General features: G+C 44.9%; 1 protein-coding gene across 1 annotated transcript in view; it reads left to right on the top strand.

The window, feature by feature from the left end:
* The first annotated feature begins 447 nt into the window (after positions 1-447).
* GRIN2A (glutamate ionotropic receptor NMDA type subunit 2A) overlaps positions 448-20,263 on the top strand; it is a 365,059-nt gene continuing 345,243 nt past the window's right edge. The window contains exons 1-3 of the mRNA XM_006910879.1: positions 448-545; positions 1,135-1,325; positions 2,730-3,161. Of these exons, the coding sequence (XP_006910941.1) occupies positions 2,748-3,161 (414 nt within the window). The 5' untranslated portion in view covers positions 448-545; positions 1,135-1,325; positions 2,730-2,747. The remainder of the gene's footprint in view (positions 546-1,134; positions 1,326-2,729; positions 3,162-20,263) is intronic.

Here is a 20,263-nt window from a genome sequence, read left to right as displayed (position 1 = left end):
CATCGACTGAGAACAAGTCCTTAAGTTGGTGTGGGGGCACCCCTGTCCTCCCTCCTCCTCTTCCTCCAAGGCGACCACAGCAGAAGCACGCCCCGGGAGCCTGGCTTTGCCAGTGCTGTGAACCAGGGTGGTCAGGCGCTCCTCGGGACTCCCGCTGGGAAGTGGGGAGCTGAATGCCCGGTGCGAGCTAGCCTCACAGCGAAGGGCCCAGAGGGAGCTGCCTTCCCCCCACCAGCACCTCTCTCGGCCAGGGACCGCGGGGATCCCCGGCTACAAGCACGCGCGCGCTCCCACACACACACACTCGCCCTCACACACACCAGCCCGGAGCCTGGGCTGCGGAGAGGGCTCTTGGGCGCTCTTAGAGGACTGGGCAGCTGCTGTTGGGAGTGGGGCAGGAAGCCGAGCTCCGGCTCTTGGAGGGAGGCGCCGAGGGCTTAGCCGGAGCATGGGGTCGGGTGAGCGCTGAGAGTGCGGCCGCAGCTATCAGCCCTGGAGATGACCAGGAGCGGCCACTGCTGAGAACTATGTGGAGAGAGGCTGCGGTGAGTGCTGGCGCGGGACGCGGGGCCTGGGCCACCCCTTTGGGAAGAGGATGGTGGAAGGCCTGGATAGGAGGGGGAGGCAGGACCGCAAGAGGGTCGTTGCGTGGGAATGATCGCACCTCCCTCGGGGATCCGGGACCGCCGGAGCCCGACTCCTTCCCTCCCCCTCTCCTCCTGCCGGCTCATCGCAAACTCAGCCAGCCCCCACCCCACACCCCCTATTCCCTCCTCTTTTTCTCCCTACCCCCCTCGCTCAGCAGCTCCTGGCCGCACAACTCCCAGCAGCCGGAGCTGGGGAGGTGGTAGGGGGTGAGGGTGGAGGTGCCCAGTTAGCTTCTCGTGGGCGGCCAACGTGGGGCTCCGGTTTTCCTGTGCGCCCTGGAGCAGAGCTCTCCATATCAGCTACAGGGTCTGAGGAACCGCACTGGGGACATCTCAGGCACGGAGCTTCAGCTCCCATCTCCCGTTGAGTCCCCTGTGCGCACAGAGGGGCTGTGAGCATTGCAGACTGCAGCCTACCCACCCCCCAGTCGGGCACCTCTGGCCCATGGGCTGACCCTGCCTCTCTGTCTCTTCTTCGCCCCCGTAGAGCCCTGCTGCAGAGCCTCCGGCTGGGATAGCCGCCCCCCGTGGGGGCGATGCGGACAGCGCGGGACAGCCAGGGGAGCGTGCGGGGGCCGCAGCATGCGGGAACCCGCTAAACCCGGCGGCTGCTGAGGCGGCCGAGATGCTCGTGCGTGCAGCGCGCCCCACTGCATCTTCGACCTTCTCCGGCTACAGGTACATCCAAGCGGGAGACCTGGGCTCCACGGGCTGGGTAGGAGGAAGACTCGATCCAAGGTAGAGCGGGAGAAGGATCTAGGGAGAGGGAGAGAGAAAACGAGAGAGAGGGAGCATCGGTAGCAAGGCACGAGAAGAGCACCAGGGGGCGCTGAGGCTCCGCAGTGCTCACTAACAGAGTGCCGAGGCTCGTGCGAGTTCACCCCAACTTCCTCTGGCTTTGGCAGCGCTGCGCCTGAGGGGCGCGTGCCTGTGCACACGTGCACGACTGTGCTGGTATTTGCAGGCACAGGCGGCTGTGCACCTGGCGCGGTACATGTATGTGCACCGCCTGAGCACATGAGTGGACTCCAGGTGGCCATGAGCACCTCCTTCAGCCTGCGGGTGTGCGCAGAAATGTGTGTGTGCCTGTGAGCGTGCCTGTGAGCCCACTGCCACGTGCACCTAAGACTTGGTTAGCAGGACCTGAAGTGGAAAGCCTGGGGAGGGGCTGTACAGTTCACGTCGGTCAGAGAGCTTCTTGGGTTCCTACCCTTTCCCCCACGCACGTTCTTTGCCAGCTCCCACGCGCCGACCCACTGACGGACGCGCCTCCTCTCTGGAATTCTGCATGGCACACGGCGTGTGTGAGAAAGGGTGCGTGTGTCCATGTGCGCGCGCGTGTAGAGGCAGGTCCTGGGGCCACTTGCAGTTGAGTTGAATTCGCTTCAGATACCCTCCGCGAGAGGTGGGGCGTGCTCTAAGTGTTTCTCGGCACTTGGAGCCTCGGGCGCACAAACGAGCGTCCTCACTCCCATGCGCTTTGGCTGTACCCTGCAGGAAAGGAGCGGGGTCTGGAGCGGGTGCCACCGGGAGTCAGGTCTCTGCAGTATCCTGCACGTTTGCAGGGGGCGGGGTCAGTCAATTCACTTCCTGCGCTGGAGCAGGGATGCCTTGCTGCTGCACCACCTCTGCACGCTGGGGCTAGTTTGTAGTTCGCTCCTTGAGAGCATGGGGCGGGTTGGTAACTTGGTGCACAGTAGCTGGGGTAGGAGATGGGTGAGTGGAGGGTTTCCTCTGTGCGCCTATGCTCAGGTGCAGTGGTTCACAGCTAACTTGGGGGATGCAGTGGAAGATGTGGACAATTGGGCATTGAGAAGAGGCTGGAGACAGGACATGAAAAGGAGGCTGGTTGCGAAGATGGATTTACAGTCAGGGATGGAGAATCAGCTCGGATTGGATAGAGTTAGAGATGGGTGGACGGATGTGGATGCCGTGGGGGTTGGGGAATGGAGTCAGTGACCTGGCGGTTGGCGCTGGGTGTGGGTTCTGTACCTGGCTCTTAGAGCAAGGGGCTGGGTTGGGAATCCCTTCTGTTTGGAACCCTCACTTACGGTGGCCCTGACCCGCCCTCTCCCCTTGCAGGGACCGTAAGTGGCGACTATGGGCAGACTGGGCTATTGGACCCTGCTGGTGCTGCCGGCACTTCTCATCTGGCGCGGTCCGGCGCAGGGCGCGGCGGCGGAGAAGGGTCCTCCGGCACTGAACATCGCGGTGCTGCTGGGCCACAGCCACGACGTGACGGAACGCGAACTGCGAAACTTGTGGGGCCCAGAGCAAGCAGCAGGGCTGTCCCTGGACGTGAATGTGGTAGCGCTGTTAATGAACCGCACCGACCCCAAGAGCCTCATCACACATGTGTGCGACCTCATGTCCGGGGCGCGCATCCACGGCCTAGTGTTTGGGGACGACACCGACCAGGAAGCCGTGGCCCAGATGCTGGATTTTATCTCCTCACAGACTTTTGTCCCCATCCTGGGCATCCATGGGGGCTCATCTATGATCATGGCTGACAAGGTAAGGCTGGGGAGGTGACAGGCTGCCAGGACTCAGGAGTGTGCCGGTCATAGGGTGGCTGCTAAAGGTCTTCGGGAGCCCTTAGCATCTGCCTCTGTGTGAAAGGAGGTGGTGGCCACCACTGGCCCTGGTGAGAATCAGTTCCTGCCTCTCTAACCTGGAAATCAATGGAAATGTTTTTTGCCCTGGATCTTTCAGTGGGGTACTTGGAAGCACCTTGAATGTGCCAGGAAGAACTTGGAAAACACTGACGGGAGTGGGTGACGGAGTAGTGGACTACTCGGAGATTTCCAAGTAGTGCACAGGCAGGCCTGGGGGCACCTGAAACAATATGGCTTATATTCCTTTAATGCCAATTTTACCTGATTATTTTATGAAAAATGTCCATTTTCCCTTCTTGTGGTAACTAAAACTATTTTTAGAAAAGATTAAATGTGGCTCTGTTATGGAATAAAATGCAAAGTTTTCAGGTAAAGCACAAAAGGGCAGAGAAAGATCATGCTTCTGCAGAGTCTCGGCAATTAAGGCAAGAGGGGTGGGAAGTTTGAGAAGCCCTAGGCCACTGGCCGCAGAGAGTGTTCCTTAAGGGAGCGGGTGTGAGTGGAGACAACTGGCTGTGGACCGAGAGCAGGAGGGCCTGGCCTTTTCCTACATGTTCCTGGAGCGGGGCCGGTGGGGTTTCCAGGACCCTCAGATGGAGGAGTTGGTGCCCAAGGATAGGTTTTGGTACTGGCATTTGGGGAGTGTCAGAAGGAAGGTAAGCATGTCCCAATTTCTTGGCTTAGAATAAGGACTCTCTGTGGACCAGCTGGGAGTGTTGGTTGGCATAAGAAGGGAGAAAGACTTGAAGATTTGAGTGAGATGTTATGAAGACCTGGTTTGAGAATTGTACAGAAGTGGGAGGGATGGAAGAAGCAAAGAAAGGAGGAAGGAAAGGGAAGGATTAGCGTTGTGGGTGTACTGTACCTCTGTCTAAGCCCCAGGAAGGGACTGGGGAGGTGGGAAGGGGAGGAAAGGGTGAGTACTTGCGTGCCATGGTCAGTAGCCCTGAGATCTTCTTGGAGTATGTTCCTTAGGTAGCAGGAGACATCCTAATGGATCAAGCAGATATTTGTTAGAACACTTTCCTTTTGACGCTCTCAAAGCACTTTTATATTCATCAAATCAGATTCTGCCTCTGCCTCAGCAATTCCCACCAGCTCCTGTGGGAACTGTATTAATTCTTTCAGGTCTCCTGGGCTGCAGCACATTCAGCTGAAGTACGTAACTGATGCAGTGTCTTATTTAACATTCATTTTTAAATAGTTTGCAGCCTAGCAGAATTCCTATGTGTGGTTGAGCATTTTCCTAGCTGCCTCTCAGTTTTGGGGGCTCCTTTCTGGGATGAAAAAATAAGTAACAGCTGTGCTCTGCCACCGGCGTATGAGCCATTTCAGAACTGGAAAGGGGCTTAGAGTCTGCAAGAGCATCCTGTAGCTTTCAGATGAAAGATGCAGCATAGGGCATTTAAAGACTTGGCCAAGACCACACAGTTGGTGATGGAACTGGATCTCTGGTTTTCTGGTCCCAAGCTGTGATCTCGCATTCCACCAAAGTTAAGCCTGACCTTTAACTTTGTCGTCCTATCTTCAGAAGAGTCAAGGACTTAATCACATTTTATGGGAGGTTTTGAGCCATGGAGAAGTGCAGCAAATCAGGGGCTTGTGCATCAGGAGTGACTAGGCTTCTGATGAAGACATGAAGAAGAAGGAGGAAATCAGTAATTTCCAGCAGGCGTTTGGAGTGCAATTTGGGGATCTGAATATTACCACAGATCCCTCTTCCCTTCTGAAATTTTGACCGAAGGAGCAACACACAAAAAACAGTGGTTCTATTGAGAGTGAAATTTCTAGATTGATTAGGGCCCAGCACAATTAATGGAGACATCCAGTAAAGCGGAATTAGAGAAGGTGGCTTGAGGCTCAGGCTGGGGGTGGTCCGAGCTGGCAGGTGCATGGGTTGGGCTCTCTCCTGACTTACCCATCTTACTGTAGGCAAAGCAGCAGAAACAGGGAGCGGGCTCATAGTTGAGCACATCCTTGATATGCAGTGACCCTCCCCGCTATGAATGTCAGGCCTGATCTACTAGACCAGCAGCTGTTCCTCCCTGGAAGAGAGTATTAGAAAGGGAGTTTTGAGAAATCCAAGCGGGTATGGGTGGAGGCACCCTCTTCTCCTATGGAATGAAACTGCCTTCTGGGGATTGCGACCCCACTAAAGAATAAAGAAGAAAAAGAGAATCAGGAAATGACAAGAGGAAGATGAGACAGGTCCTTTTCAGAGAATTCAAGATTAGAGAAAGATTTGAGAAGGAATGGAGAAGAGAGGAATGAAAGGGTTCATTGGCTCAAAAATGCTGAAAGCAATTGGATGCTCCTTATTATGATTGGGGCTCTCCGAGTTGGTTTTGATGGAAGAGTCAGAGAAGTCAGCAGTGAGAACACTGAGGGGGGTGCAGTTGATGTTGAGAGGAGTTGGGTTAAAGGGATGGTATTTTGAAAAACCTGGATGTGTTAAAAAAGGAAAGAGATTGTCTGAGATGTGAACAGCCCTTCATTCCATTAGTAATACATCAAGTTGGCTAGTGCCTTTACCACCTGTTTCTTTTAAAGCTGAACACCAAGTTCTGTTTGTTTGGCTCTGAAGAAGCAGTCATGGGACATTGCCTAAATCTTCACCTTGCTTGCTTGACTGTGCCAGTGGTATTATGGCCACAAAGTCTGAATCTCCCCAAACAGACAAGGCCTCTCTGTTTCTCCCCCAAGATGAAGTTCATTTGATAAAGCCTAGAACATACCCATGTTTTCGCTTCTAAACTGGTAACATGATAGCGCCCCCATGGATAAGAATGGTAGTAAATTTGATTAGCAGTTAAATTGAACACCCCTCCCGCCATTTTTTTACCCTTCCCTCAGTCTACTTGGCTCAACCAAAAGAACAAAGCTTTTATAATAATTGAAATGTGCTACGTGACAGATTTTTTGTGGTGTTAATTTAATTTACAACGAAGGTGTTAATTTTTGCTTCTATCAGTGGGTGGTCTTGAGATATAAGTAATTTAGAGGTGAAAATAATGCTTGATGTAAATAAGTTCTAATCTTATCTTGGTTTGGCTATTTTGATTCTGTCCAAATGGAATACTCTTTGGTTGTAGTAATAGCCCCTGGTAAATCAGACATATGCATTAAACCTTTATGTTTCTGCTCAGTGTCCTCATCTCCTCCTCCCCTTTCCCCTTTATTCCTAACTACTCCCTGGGGAAAAGGCAAAGCTTAGATTTTAGTTACATCTATCCATGTGGGTTACTGCATGGGTTTTGCTTTATATGTTATTTCTACACATACCTCATCTCCTCTACTAGATTGTAAGTTCCTTGAGGACACATTTTTAAAAAATATGTTTATGTGTATGTGTGTATTTTAAATAACAAACATTCCTCCGCAGATAGTTTATAAAAACATCTTTTCATTGTAGAGCACCTAGAAAGTACATTAAAGTTTAAAGAAGAAAATAAAAGTCTCTCTAAACCCTATCACTGGGAGTAACCATTGTTGACACTTGGGTCTATTTTCTTCTAAGATCTATTTATTGAGTTATAAATTCAGGATTACACTGTCTATATGGTCTTACTTATTGTATTTTTCACTCTGTGGGCCTTCTTAGTAAGAGGACCCAGATTTTTCTTTAATTCTGAAAAAAATCTCAGCCATTATCTGTTGGATAATTTCCTTTCCAACATTATCTCTGTTCTCTCCATGTGTAGTTTCTATCAATTCTCCATGTGTCTTAAACATGTTTTTCCACAGTTCTCTGTCTCTCTGCTGTACTTAGGAAAGTTTCCTCAGTTCTGTATTTCTGTTAACCAGCTCTCTTTATTTGTGTTTAGTCTATTATTTTCCTATGTGTTTTTAATTTCAACAATGGTTCATTTTTTTTCCATGATAAATAATTGATCCCTTTTCATACTTTTCTGCCTTTTTTGTTTGTTTGTTTCATTAAAAAAAAAATACCTTCTTACTCTGTGGATGTAAATCCCTCCTCTGTCCTTTTGAGGATTTAAAAAGTTGCTCACTATAAAGTCTTTCTCTGATTACTGTAGCATCTTTGTTTCTTTAGGTATGAATTCTTCCATTTTGCAGAGTCTGATCATTGGATGTTATCATACATTCTCTAATTTTTAGTTTGTGAACTTATTTTCAAGGCAATTTTATGATTTCTTCTGCCTTAAATCTGTAAGGCTGTATGCTTTTGAACCAGAGCTAATGTCAGCAGCTCGGCTCAGCTCTCTTCCTTCTTTACGTATTCTATGGTTCGGGCTTGGGTCCCAGTCTCATGTAGATGACTTTGTTTTGGCTCCTTAGTTTTGGCTGTGATTCATGGTGGATTGTGTAGATGTTCCAGCCCCATTCATAGCTAATGGCCTGATTCTGGGTCCAGTTCCCCTGAGTGGATGTTGGGGCCTCTGCTCTCAATGGCTTATATCCCATGGACCATGTGGCTTTGATTCCTACTTGTAATTGTTGAGTCCCATCTTTTGATTCATTTATCTTTAGGGAGTCCTCTCTATTTTTGATCTGTGATTCCCTTTTTTAATATGAAAGCAGTGCTATGTAAATTTTAAAATATCTGAAGATTTATCTGTAAATTCTATGTTTTAGGAGCAGAAGAGTGGGGTTACTTAGTGTGTTCACTCTGATTTTGACTTGGTTATTTTTCACAACCTGCTTTGTTTTTTTTTTCAAACTTGATTATATATTTTTGGAATTTTCCCTTACCATTAAATAGACTTCTCAGACATAATTTTAAATGGCTGCAGAGTATTCTGCTTATACCACAGTTATTTTAAATATTCTTCTTTTTTCCTACTTTTGGTAAGGTTAATTTCTAGTCCACATATATGTCCTTTTTGGCAACTTGTGTGCTGATCTTGCCCTTTGCATTTGTTATTTGGTATATATGTTTTTTGATTGAATGAATCAAGTCATTGTTTCCGGTGCCAGCTTGCTGTGGTTTCTGGGCAAACTTAGCATACTGTGGTCAGGGCTTTCCATGCAGTGTTTGTTCCCTAAATGCCGACTGATTTCATAAGTGTGTGCCAAGTCTCCTCTTTAGTGGGCAGATAATTACTAGCCATCCTGAGGATTAACAGAAATTGGGGGGTTCCATATAAAAGGACCTCCGTGTAGTGCCGCTGAGTAACAGCTCATCAGCAGGAGGTGGAAGTTGGTGCCCTTGTAACCTTGCAGCTCTGGAGTTTGGATGTGAGTGACAGGCCTTTCCATTAAACAGTGAAAGCTCATAGAAAGGGCAGACACACACATCAGAATGTTGGTGGAGCCCACTCAGCTCCTGTTATAGAAGTATCAAGTAGTTCCTAAGAGAGTGGGGATGCCTATCTTTAGCCCACTCGATGAGGTATGTCAGATGCAATCGTCTACTCCTCCTCATGTAAGTCATCGGAGAGCAACAGGTATCATCACCTGAGAGGCATGACTGACTTTCCAGATGGCCCCTCAGGGGTCATTGGTGATCACCTGGACCCGTGATAGCCGTAGCCTGGTGGGTTTGGAGGGGGGAGTGTTCATCTTCTCTTTGGTTGCCGTGGTTATAAAATGCTTCTCTGCGTAGAGCGAAGGGTGGGGAGGAGGGTGGAGGAAAAATAGAAGGGGAGGGGAGGGGAGAGAGACAAATAGAATCTTGGGTTTGTAATGAAGAGTTCATGGCTTCTGCTAAGGCCATCATGACAACGAGAGGTTATGATGTTTCCAACTGGTGTGTTTTGTTTGTCCTGCACTCCCTTTGATTATTCAAATTTGAATTAGTTGCCAACATTTTAAAGTTAGGAGATATCACATTTTTTAAAGAAAATCCAAATTTCATGCTTCTTTGAAAAAATCAGAAGGCCTAGTGATATTAGGTCCACTTTCCCCCGTAGTTAGAGATGAATAGCAATCCCTGTCCACCCCACACAGGGTAGGTACTCTCTTTTTTCGGTCCTCAACTTGCCTACTTCATGTTACAGACTTGGTCCTGGGGCGCTGGGGTTTGAGGTCCCTGATGCAGGTGAAGAAAATAGCTTGTCTTTGTTAGGAGGGCCTTTCCTAGGCATTCTCTTCTCTCACAGGGGCTGCTCCTTGGTAGGTGGCAAATTCATGGTGCGTACATGGTCACACTGCTGTGTTCACTGTCACCATCATTAACCTAGGTCCCCTTCCAACTCTGAATAATTTATAGTCTTCAAGAAAAGACTGGTGAGTTACATAGCAAAATCTGAACATTGGTTATCTTTAGGTTGTAAACTCAGGCTTGCTTTAACCTTTTTTAAAAACGTCATTATAAGATGGTCAATGAGTTGATCCTCAAGTCAGAGTGTCTGGGTTTAAATTCAGGCTTCATCACTCACTAGCTGAGTGATCATGAAGAAGTTCTTAAATGATTCTGGGCCTCAGCGTCTTCATCTTTAAAATGAGAACAGTATAGTACCTACTTCATAGAGTTGTGAGAATTAAATGAGATAATGAATATCAAGAACAAAGCTCAGTGCTTGGCTCATAATACATATTTATTACAGGAATGCTATATGTTTGTGTATATATTTTGTAGTTTTATTTTTCTCTAATGCACATGCACTTTTTAATAACAAGAAAAAATGATGAAGGGCAGTGTGGTGATATGAGAGTATTCCCTATAAGACACTGTGAATGAATCTCACAGATGCCCAAGGTGTGGAGAGTCCAGCATGAAATGACTCCTGTTTTCTTAACTGGGACAACCAGAAGCTTCTTTTGAGGTCTTAGGACTTGCCATGAGCTTTAATCCTGGCGAACTGAAGATTAATTGTGGCCAATGTGAAAATGACGGTAAGAGGAGACTTTCTCAGTGACCTTTGCAGTAAATAATTCCTCCAGTTGGATCAGATGTTTGCATGGGGCTTAGGGCTTTAAGGTGTGGACGTATATAGTTTTTCATTTTATCTCTGTCAATGATTAAGTAACTCAGTGATGGCCTAGGGAACTCGGCAGCCCCAAATGAATTTGGTTAAAGAATCCTTATGTTCAGATGAGGAAATAAAGGTCCAGATTTTTGAAGTGATTTATTTAGTCACACAACAAGAACCCAGGTCTTTGGGGGCTTAATTCTGGTCATATTTTATTGCCCTTTCGAGTTAACGATTATGAATCCACTTGGTTTAGGGAAGGGGCTTAGGATCAAGAGAGAGAACAGATTTGATGTTAATATTCTGGTTGTCTTAAATGAAATGATTAAGAAGTTAGATTTTGGAATTAAAATTTAAAACTGCCTTTCTAGATTGAAATGATGAACCCATACTACAGACTACACTGGAGGGTTTTAAGAAGAATTTACACTTTTGCAGAAAGGAGGGATGAATGTGGCTTTCCAACCTACGTGAGAATGATTTTTGCAAGGGTCATGAACTGGTAGACTGTCTGCCGACTCTAACTCATAGATGTATTAGTATTTTATTACCAGCATAGTATTTAAAATACTTGAATTTTAATGTCTTCAGATGAGTCACATTTTCATCTTCACTACAGCCCTCCTTGCTCCCTATTATTTCTAGCCAGATTCACACACTTAGGTTAGCTGCATGGTCTCTGCAAGCATTTGAGATTGTGATCCCCAATCACGCGGTTTTTATTGGTTTATTTGTTTGTTTGTTTTGCATTGGCCAGATGATCAGCAGATTCTAAGTAGTGATATGGCTCTTAGAAAAGTGAAGGCCACATTTCTAGAAATGTAATGTCCAAATCAAGAATAGTGATAGCTCCATTATATTTTTTATGTTGTTAGGAGTGCTTTCAGCTGCATGTAACAATATTTGACCAACGGTGACTTAAGCCAGTTAGTTATTTTGTTTAACTAGGAGTCCCAGGTCTGGTTTAGTGACCTGATAACCCATCAAGGACTCAAGTCCTTTCCATTCTTCTATTTTGCTTTTCTCAGCTGTTGGTTCACCTTGGTCACAAGATGCCTGCTTCTGTTCCAGCCATCACATTTTCACATGCCAGCATTCAAAACAGGAAGAAAAAGGGAGAGAAAAAAAAGCTTTCTTCTAGACCCTTTATCCTTTTATTGGCATAGACTTTCCTTACATTTCATTGGCCAGAACCAGGTCACATGCCACCTTTTGAACATCACTGGTAGAGAATAATAATCAAGATTCTTCTCCAAGAGTGGTTAATCGCCACTGCAGCAAAATTTGCCTCTCTTAGCAGGAGCATAGGAGCAATGGCCAAGAGGTATAACTAATGATGTCTTCAGCAACACTAACACCATTATCTGTAGACTTGACTTAGTTCTGGGGAGTAATATTTAAAGATAGATGTTGGAAAACTGCAGTGTGTCCAGAGGAAGGACTTTCAGGACTGTGTGGGATCTAAATGACATATGGTAAGACTCTCAGAAGGAATATTTAGGGAAGTTCAACCTAGAGAAGACAAATATCAGAGAGAATAGGACAGATTATTCAACGGTTACATGGGCTGTTCGTGGGTAGAAGGTTTAGTTTCAGTTTTTGTTTTGTTTTGTTTTTCTGGGGACAGAACTAAGGCCAGAGGATGAAATTATTATATGAAGTTTTAGCTTGATATGAGAAATAAGCTCTGACAATTCAGTTTTAATAGCAGACTGTGATGTTTCATAGAATTAAGAGGGTTCGTCAGAAGTGACTGAGCTGAGTGACTGCCCGACTGTTAGGATCGGGCTGGAGAGACCGACTCGCATTGGAAAGATTGCATTGGGCCACCATCTCTGAGGTCTTTTTTAACTCAGAGACTGTACCTCTCAAATCCTTGAATTTTTTTTTAAATCCCCAAGTCCTGGTACTTTAGGCCCATGGATTTGGCTGAAAATCAACATCCTCACTTTCTGCAAGTGTATGAGTAATTCAGTTTAAATTTGCCTGGCATGGGGGAGGAATTTATGAGCCCTGCATCATCGAGTCAAATCCCCAAAGGACTTTATATCATTCTGAAGGGTAGATGATATTTGAAAAGCAGAAAAACCTATGTATATATCAACTCACACACATATATAAATATAAACATAAGTAGGTCAGCCGACATCATATTTACTAGTAAAAATGTTTTTGGCTAAGAAGCACATCTACAGAAGATGGTGTTTAGAGTAATTGCCAATGATCTCCAAATGGGAAGCATTTGCAGTTGCATCCAGTTAATCATGATTACTTATTAAAGTATATTCATATTTTTTGCCCATCTTATTGTAATAATGCTTTTATAGTCTAAAAGGATAACCAGAACCCTCTGTGATTTGATTACTTATCAAAGTATATTCACATTTTTTGCACATCTTATTGTAGTAATGCTTTTATAGTCTAAAAGGATAACCAGAACCCTCTGTGATTTTTCAATTGTCAAATTATTCTTTTTTGCTCATTGTACTCCCCTGGGTTTTAAACATTTGCTTATGGCAGAATCTGCTCTAGGTATTATCCTGTTGTTGATCCATTTCCCCTGTTTTCCCCTCACATCTCCCAGAGAAAAACGAAACCTAAAAGGGCTTTCCAAATGCTTTGTCTTTCCATTCAAATTTTACAGATTTTCCATATGATGAACATGGATATGTTCTTTCGAATTATTTAATTATTAGAGATAGATAATCATGTGCAGGGTAAAAAGAACAATCCAAATAATACAATACAGCATTCAGAGAAAGAATATTTGCTGGATCGGTTTTCAGATACACACTCCTCTCCATGGAGGTGACCATGTTACCTGTTCAAAGAAAAAAAGTTAATATTAAATTGGAATGGTAGTTGGTTTTTATTTGTAATTTTTGTTGAAGTTGGTATGTTACAAGGCTTTTTCCTCTTTTAAATCTCACCAACTTAAAAGAAGTTAATGATTTTCCATTGGTCCCCAATGGTGCCTATTTTCCCCAAACAAAATGAAACTCATTCTAAAATATAAGGTCACTTCTGAAAATCACTTGCACCTCAAAGCTAGGCCCACATACTCATCCAAGGAATTTAAGAAAATTTGGGGTGATTTGGAGGAAAGTCATGATCACTTTATACACTAATAAAAACTATGGACCGTCCCCAGAGGAATGCACATTCATGAGCATTCATTCAACATTGTGTACAATTTTAGGGGCTCACAGACTCTCTGAACTCCATTCATGGATTTCCTTAGAATTCATTATTTATTGGTTTATTAGTATGTTCATTCTTCAAGCTTTTATTGAGCCCATACCCTAGGCCAGAATATTCTGTAGGTATATCTGTGATCAAATTATTTGCTTTCATGTAACTTAGAATCTCATTGGAGGAGACTTCCAGATAAAGCCCAGAGTGAGACATCTGTTGGGGTAGCTTGGAGGGCTGTTGGAATATAGAGGAGGGGCCCCTCATTCAGAAGTCTAAGGGTGGAGAGTTTGGCAGAGAAGATGCTCTAGAGAACTGGGATCTAGGGTTGTATTCAAGAGCTCCTTATCCAGAAGAGCCTGGCCTCCTATGTGCCTGCCCCTGTAGGTTGCATGCAGCATAGTGGAGGATGCTAGCTCATGGAGGACCAGATACCAGTTTACAGCCTAGGCCTTTCTCTCCTCTTGACATGCTGCTGAAGGCTGCCAGGCTTGAGTATTGTTTTGACAGCTCCTGAATTTTCCTGTAGATGGCAGTTCTCACAATCAACACGTCGAGCTTTTTGCCGATTTCTGTTTTGTTGTCACAAATAGCTGAATGTCTCCTGCTCTCTCTTGTCTCTTCCAAATTAGAAAACTAGCCAGAAAGAGTAAGCGGCATTTGAAATCTTTATTGTTCTGCATGTCTGTAGTCCTCAGGCTGAAAAACATATTTTCCACATGAATTGTTTTCAAGCTAAGATATTTGTGGGGCTGAGGAAATGCAGTGTGAGTTGACTTGGGTGAACAGAGCCAGAACCACAGGAAGAGGGTGTTGAGTGGTACAAAATGACAGGCTTGCTGTGACTCCGGTGCGAGGTGATGGGCATGGCTTCCACCAACAGGATTTCGAAGACGGCAAGCTCTGAGTTTCATGGTCAAATTTCACTTTAGTTTATTGCTATTGTTTGGTCTTGCTTAATTAGTAATCATTTTCCTTTCTTTTTTAAAGCTTTTTGGAAGCATTCAAAGAAATACTTTTATCATGGAAAATTTCAAATACATACAAACGTAGAGAGAATAGTATGATGATACCACTTGGCTTCAACAGTTATTAACACATGACCATTTTTGTTTCATCTATAACTTCACCACTCTCCTTGTCCCGATTCCCCTGGATCATTTTAAAGCAAATTCAAGGCATCATTATATTCCATCTATTATTATGTCAGTATAAATATGTATAGTATAAATATATCGGTATAAATATATTAGCGTATATCTCAAAAAGGTAAAGATTTTAAGGACTGTAAAAAATAACTTCAGCAAATATCAAATTAATTTAATGAATGCATGTGTTAGAGGATTAGTGAGATCCAGAGAAGTATAAAGAAAATAAAAATCACCTTTGATTTCACCATCCCCAGACAACTGCTAGTGTGACATTTTGATATATTTCCTTCTAGTCTTTTCTATACTTTATACACAAACACATATATACATATTGATTATATAATTTCATATATAGCTTTAATTTACTTAACAGTGTATCAGAAGCATTACACATTATTTCTAAGCATTTTTATCTGCTACATTTTCTATTTTGTGGACACATCATGATATATTTGATAATTTAGATTTCTTCAAATTTGCTGATGTTAAAAACAATACCTCACTGAACATCTTCCTAATGAAATGTCTTCCTAATACAGATTATTGGTTTTGAATTGAACCCCATGGCTGAAATTACTAGGTGACCATACATGAAGAATTTTAAGGTTCTTGATGCATATTGCTAATTGGTTTCCAGAAAGATTGGACCGCTGGATACTTTCAATAGCTGTGTTAACGTACTTCCGTTGTCTAACTCTGACCAGCACTTGAAACAAAAATTTTTCTAATTGGTTCATTGAAAATGTTATTTCATTGTTTTAGTGGCATCTCTTATGGCACCTGCTATGGAATATATTTTAAATTAGTCACACTTTTGTATTCCCTAGATGTTGCATATCTCAACCTCTTTGATATTTCTCATTGTGTAAATGGAAAACCTCAGAAAATGATAGATTCCAATATAAAGTACAGTGAAATAATTTGAATTTTTAAAAAATAATATTTTGAAGCCTGGCAGGGAGTTCCACGATTATTTATTCTTAGTCACCAGGCATTGCTCAACTGTGTGTCTGTATCAATGTTACTTTAAGAATTGCTTTTAAATATAAAATTTCCCAGCAGAAGATCATTTTGTGGGACTTGACTATTATGATATGCCAGGAGGTGGTAGAGAACCACATCCTAGCGGGCGTGATGTACTCATGTCACAGGTTTTCTGGTGAATGGTAGGGATGTGAAACCATGGTTCGTTCCTTTCTTTAGAAAAACGAAGACAGGGTGAAGATGTGACAGTAAGTAATTGCCCTGTGATCTGAAAAGGATATTGCATGGGCAGCAAGAAATAATTGCTCTCCTTTTCCATGGTGGGGGTAGGGCCAGCGAAACAAGTCATAAACAAAAGTAGGAGGGATTTAGGGTTGATGTTAACATTTAGCCACTAGCATAGCATGACCACTGTTACAGATTGAATGTTTATGTTCCCCCTAAAATTTGTATGTTGAGATAGTAATCCCCAATGTGATGGTATTAGGACATATTTAAGTTGAGGGTGGAGCCCTCATGAATGGGATTAGTACCCTTATAAAAGAGGCCCCACAGAGCTCCCATGCCCCTTCTGTCATGTGAAGACACAGAGAGAAGACAAGCTCCCTGTGAACCAGGAAGTGGGTCATCAGCAGACATTGAATCTACCAACATCTTATTATTAGACTTCTAAGCCTCTAGAACTGTGGGAAATAAATTTCTGTTGTTTATAAGCTACCCAGTCCATGGTATTCTGTTACAGCAGCCTGGACTAAGATAATCACTGACCGATCAAAGTATACAACCCCTTTGTAACATCCCAGAGCCCCCTGTGGTATCAGGCATTAGTCTTTTAGTGGCTGGTTATGGGAAGGTGGGGGGTTCCTGAGGGAGGAGCTGAGTGTCAGGGACTTGAAGGCCCTGAGGCTGTGGGCTATTCACAGTGGAAACCGAAGCATTTCAGTATTTTAATAACCAGCAAGGTTGTACCCATGTATGTCAGTTGGATATCAGACTGGAATATTAGTAAGATCTCTTGTGTCTTTTCTGCTAAACCATATGCAGTGAGTTTTTCAAGAAACTGTCCAGAACAGGATAGAGGATGTCTGTTTCCTCTGCCATGTGTCAGCCATGTCCTGAAATGGGGAGATGGGGCTGAGAACATTTCAAAGCTTCCTTTCTTAAAATGTGGAATAGAAATATGCTTCTGTCTGCTTCTGCCTTTGAGCCCAGTACTTTTCCCTTCTCTCCTGTGAGTTGATTTTCCAGCTGTACACCGCAGGCATTCCTCCCTCCCATGGAAAGAAGCAAATTTGGGAGCTAAAGCCATCTTTTCCTTCCACCAGCCACGCCCCACTCCTCGCTCCTTGCCTTCCAGGGCAAGACCTTTGCAAGCAACTCGTGTTTTCATTGGGGTTGAATGAAAGGGCCTGTTTCAGTCTCTGGTTTTGGCGTGTGACATGGTCATCGCGGAAGCATAAAAATAATCTTGTACTTGCTGGAAATACTCTACGGCCAAAATTAGCTTTGTTAAAGATAAACTTTCAAAAGATGGCCCTGGATGTGCCTTAATGGGATTAGATACTTGATTTGCTTGAGTTTGTGGCTTCTCTCCCTCCTCCAGAGTGGGAAATTCTCTATCCCCATCTACTCATCCCCTGGTGCGTAGAGCTTTTCAAATTCTAGTGATTTCCAGGGAAAAGAGGCATGTCTCTGGCTTCATCTGAGAGTAGGAGGGATATGTTAGAGTGTTATGGGCTGACTTTTTTTTCCTCTGCAAGTCATATATTGATGTCCTACCCCCACCCCCAGTACTTCAGAATGTGACTGTATTTGCAGATAGGGTTTTGAAAAAAATAATTAAGGTAAAACGAGGTCATAATTTAGGTTAACATGGGCCCTGGTACGATACGACTGGTGTCTTTATAAGAAGAGATTAGGACACAGACACACACAAAAGAAAGACCGCATGAAGACGCAGGAGAGAAGACGGCCAGCTGCAAGCCAAGCAGAGAGGCCTCGGGAGGAACCAACCCTGCAGACACCTGGGTCTCAGACTTCCAGCCTCCAGAACTATGAGAAAATCATTTTCTGTTGTTTAAGCCCCTCTGTCTGATGGTGCTCGGTTTTGGCAGCTCGAGCAGACCAATATCACGATGTGGGGAGGTGCTTCAGACTCCATTCCAAGCCTGCTTAGCGCTCTTCTTATACTCCTGAACTGGGAGGGAGTTGAGATGCTCCAGCTGAGGGCTGAGCCCCGCCTCTTCACTAACTCTGACTGTGTGCTTCTCCCAGTGGGGTTTCCGTTCCTGCAATGGGGCTGCCACATCGAGGCACTCACTCCTTGTCTTGGAATCCTTCCCAGAACTCATAGGACTTCCAGGTTCAGTGCTTTCTATAATTTTTTTTTTTTTACTCGAATAGCTTTATGGGGTGTGGTCAACAGAACTATGGCCCCCCAAAGATGTCTTAATCCCTGGAACCAGTGACTATGTCACCTTTGATGGCAAAAGGGACTTTGCAGATAAGATTAAGGATCTTCAAGTGGGGAGATTCTTCGGGAATATCCAGTGGGTCTAATTAATCACAAGGATTTTTATGAGAGGGAGACGGGAGTGAGAGTCAGAGAAGGAGATGTGATGATAGAAGCAGAGATTGGAGTAATTTGCTTTGAAGGTGGAGGTGGGGCCGTGAGCCAAGGAATTCAAGCGGACCCTAGTCCCAGGAAAAGGCCCGGAAGCAGATCCTCCTCTGGAGCCTCCAGAAGGAACGCAGCCCTGTGACACCTTGAGCTTAGTCCAGTGAGGCCCATGTCAGACTTTGGACCTCTAGAACTGTTAGAGAACAAATCTGTGTTGCCGTAAACCACTGCGTCTGTGGCAATTTGTTACCGCAGCCATAGGAAGCCAGCGCAGGGCGAGAGTCTGATGAACATGAGCTGTAGGTCAGGCTGTGTGCACCCCACATGGCCATCTCTCTGGCTTCACCTTAAAAATCCATGGAGACGACACAGCCGTCTCATAATGCAGCCACATTGGTATGAAGGCCAAAGTAATTGAAAAATGACTTACCCAGTAAAGGCGTCAACTTTTCCCTTCACCAAAGAGTCAAGCAAAAGTCATGCTCTAGGAATTCCACTGTGTGTGCTCCTTGCATGCGTGTGCACCGCTGGGCCAAGTATGCCTCTGTTCGAGAACCTTGGGAGAGTATGTGCTTTGGATCCAGACAGCGCAAAACCTGGCTTCGCAACTTCCTAGCTCTGTGTCCTTGGGCAAGTCACATAATCATTCGGTGCCTCAACTTCCTTAATTGTAAAATGGGTTAGTAGTGACGTCCGTTTTGCAAGGTTACTGGAAAGGTCAATAATTATCTGAAAAGTGTGTAGCACATTGCTTGGCACATAAAGTAGAACATACTGTGCAGCGAGCACTGTTCTGGTGTGAATATGTTCTATGTATTAACACCTCTCCTTTTTGCAACAGTATGAGGAAGTAGGTTTCATTATTATCCCCATTTTACAGATAAAGAAACTGAGGCCCAGAGAACTTAAGACATAGGTCTGAATTTGCACAGGTGGTAAGTGATAGAGCCAGGATTTGAGCCCAGCTAGTTTGGCTCTTGGGCAGGGTTTCTCAAACTCGGCACTACTGGCATGCTGGCTGGATAATCCTTTGTTGTGGGGACTGTCCTGTGCATTGTAGGATGTTTAGCAGCATCCCTGGCCTCTACCCACTAGACTTCATGCCCCTAGTTGTGACAATAAGAATGTCTCCAGACTCTGCTAAATGTTTTCTGGGGGGCATATTTGCCTCTGGTTGAGAACCAGAGCAATAGGTTTTGAAGTCTGATCACTGTGGTACTGTCTACACAGCAGGTGCTTAATAAGTGAGGTCTTTATTACACTTTGGGCCCCATGTTTCACAAAACTCTCAAAGCTGTACATAGACACATGTCAGTTGATGTTCCTGCCTCTTTATCTAGCTAGCACCCAGTGAAATGATCCGTTCTCCTCTTTAGGGGCTGGTGTCAAGAGCAAGCGGGACTTGGTGTGTGGGGATATTAACACTCATCGTTGGCGTCTCTGGCAGCTGAGGAACACTGTGGCAGATTGAGTAAGGGCACTGAGCAGATTGCAGAAGCACAGACGCTTGTGCACATAGGTGCTTAATATTCCTTTGGGAAGGATGATTCACGTAGTTCACGTGTGGCCTTACGGGGAGTTGTCTGAACAATTAATGTGTGCATCAATTAAATTCTTCTCCATCAGTTTCCCCATCACTCTTGGACCTGGATGGGACAAAACAAGGGTCAAGAAGTTCAGGATACCTGGGGAAGAGAAAAGAGGAAGGACGAATTAATAAGCTCTCTGTTAATCTGGGCGTTTCTCCAAAATACACTGAAATCAAACCTATTTCTTAAACGAATCTGTTAACTTTTATGGTTGGTTTGGGTTAGTGTAACACTTTGGAAGAATTCATTAAAGCAGCCAAAATCTCTGGTACAGCTGCACCCAGGAGAGGTTCTGTTCCCTGACCACACCTCTGCCTCTGAGCAGTTGCACCAAAAATATGAATCATCAGCCACACGGTGACCACATGACAGATCTATATGGATCCCTCGATTCTACCTGTTACCAGGAATCCTGTTGAGAATGTGCGTCATGCCGCCTTCTCTTTTGTTCCTGATGCCACATCTGCTGTCTCGGCGGGGGCAGAAGTTCGAAGCTAGATGGCGGCTTGCCCATGTCCATGCCCCATCCACGATTCCCCAGCCATTGGTCCGCTGCCCTGTGTGGCGTGTGTTCCTGTTCACTTAGTTTG

Source organism: Pteropus alecto, unplaced genomic scaffold (assembly GCF_000325575.1).
Source record: "Pteropus alecto unplaced genomic scaffold, ASM32557v1 scaffold34, whole genome shotgun sequence".
Classification (NCBI taxonomy): Eukaryota; Metazoa; Chordata; class Mammalia; order Chiroptera; family Pteropodidae; genus Pteropus; species Pteropus alecto.
This window is presented reverse-complemented; position numbering and strand designations above follow the sequence as displayed.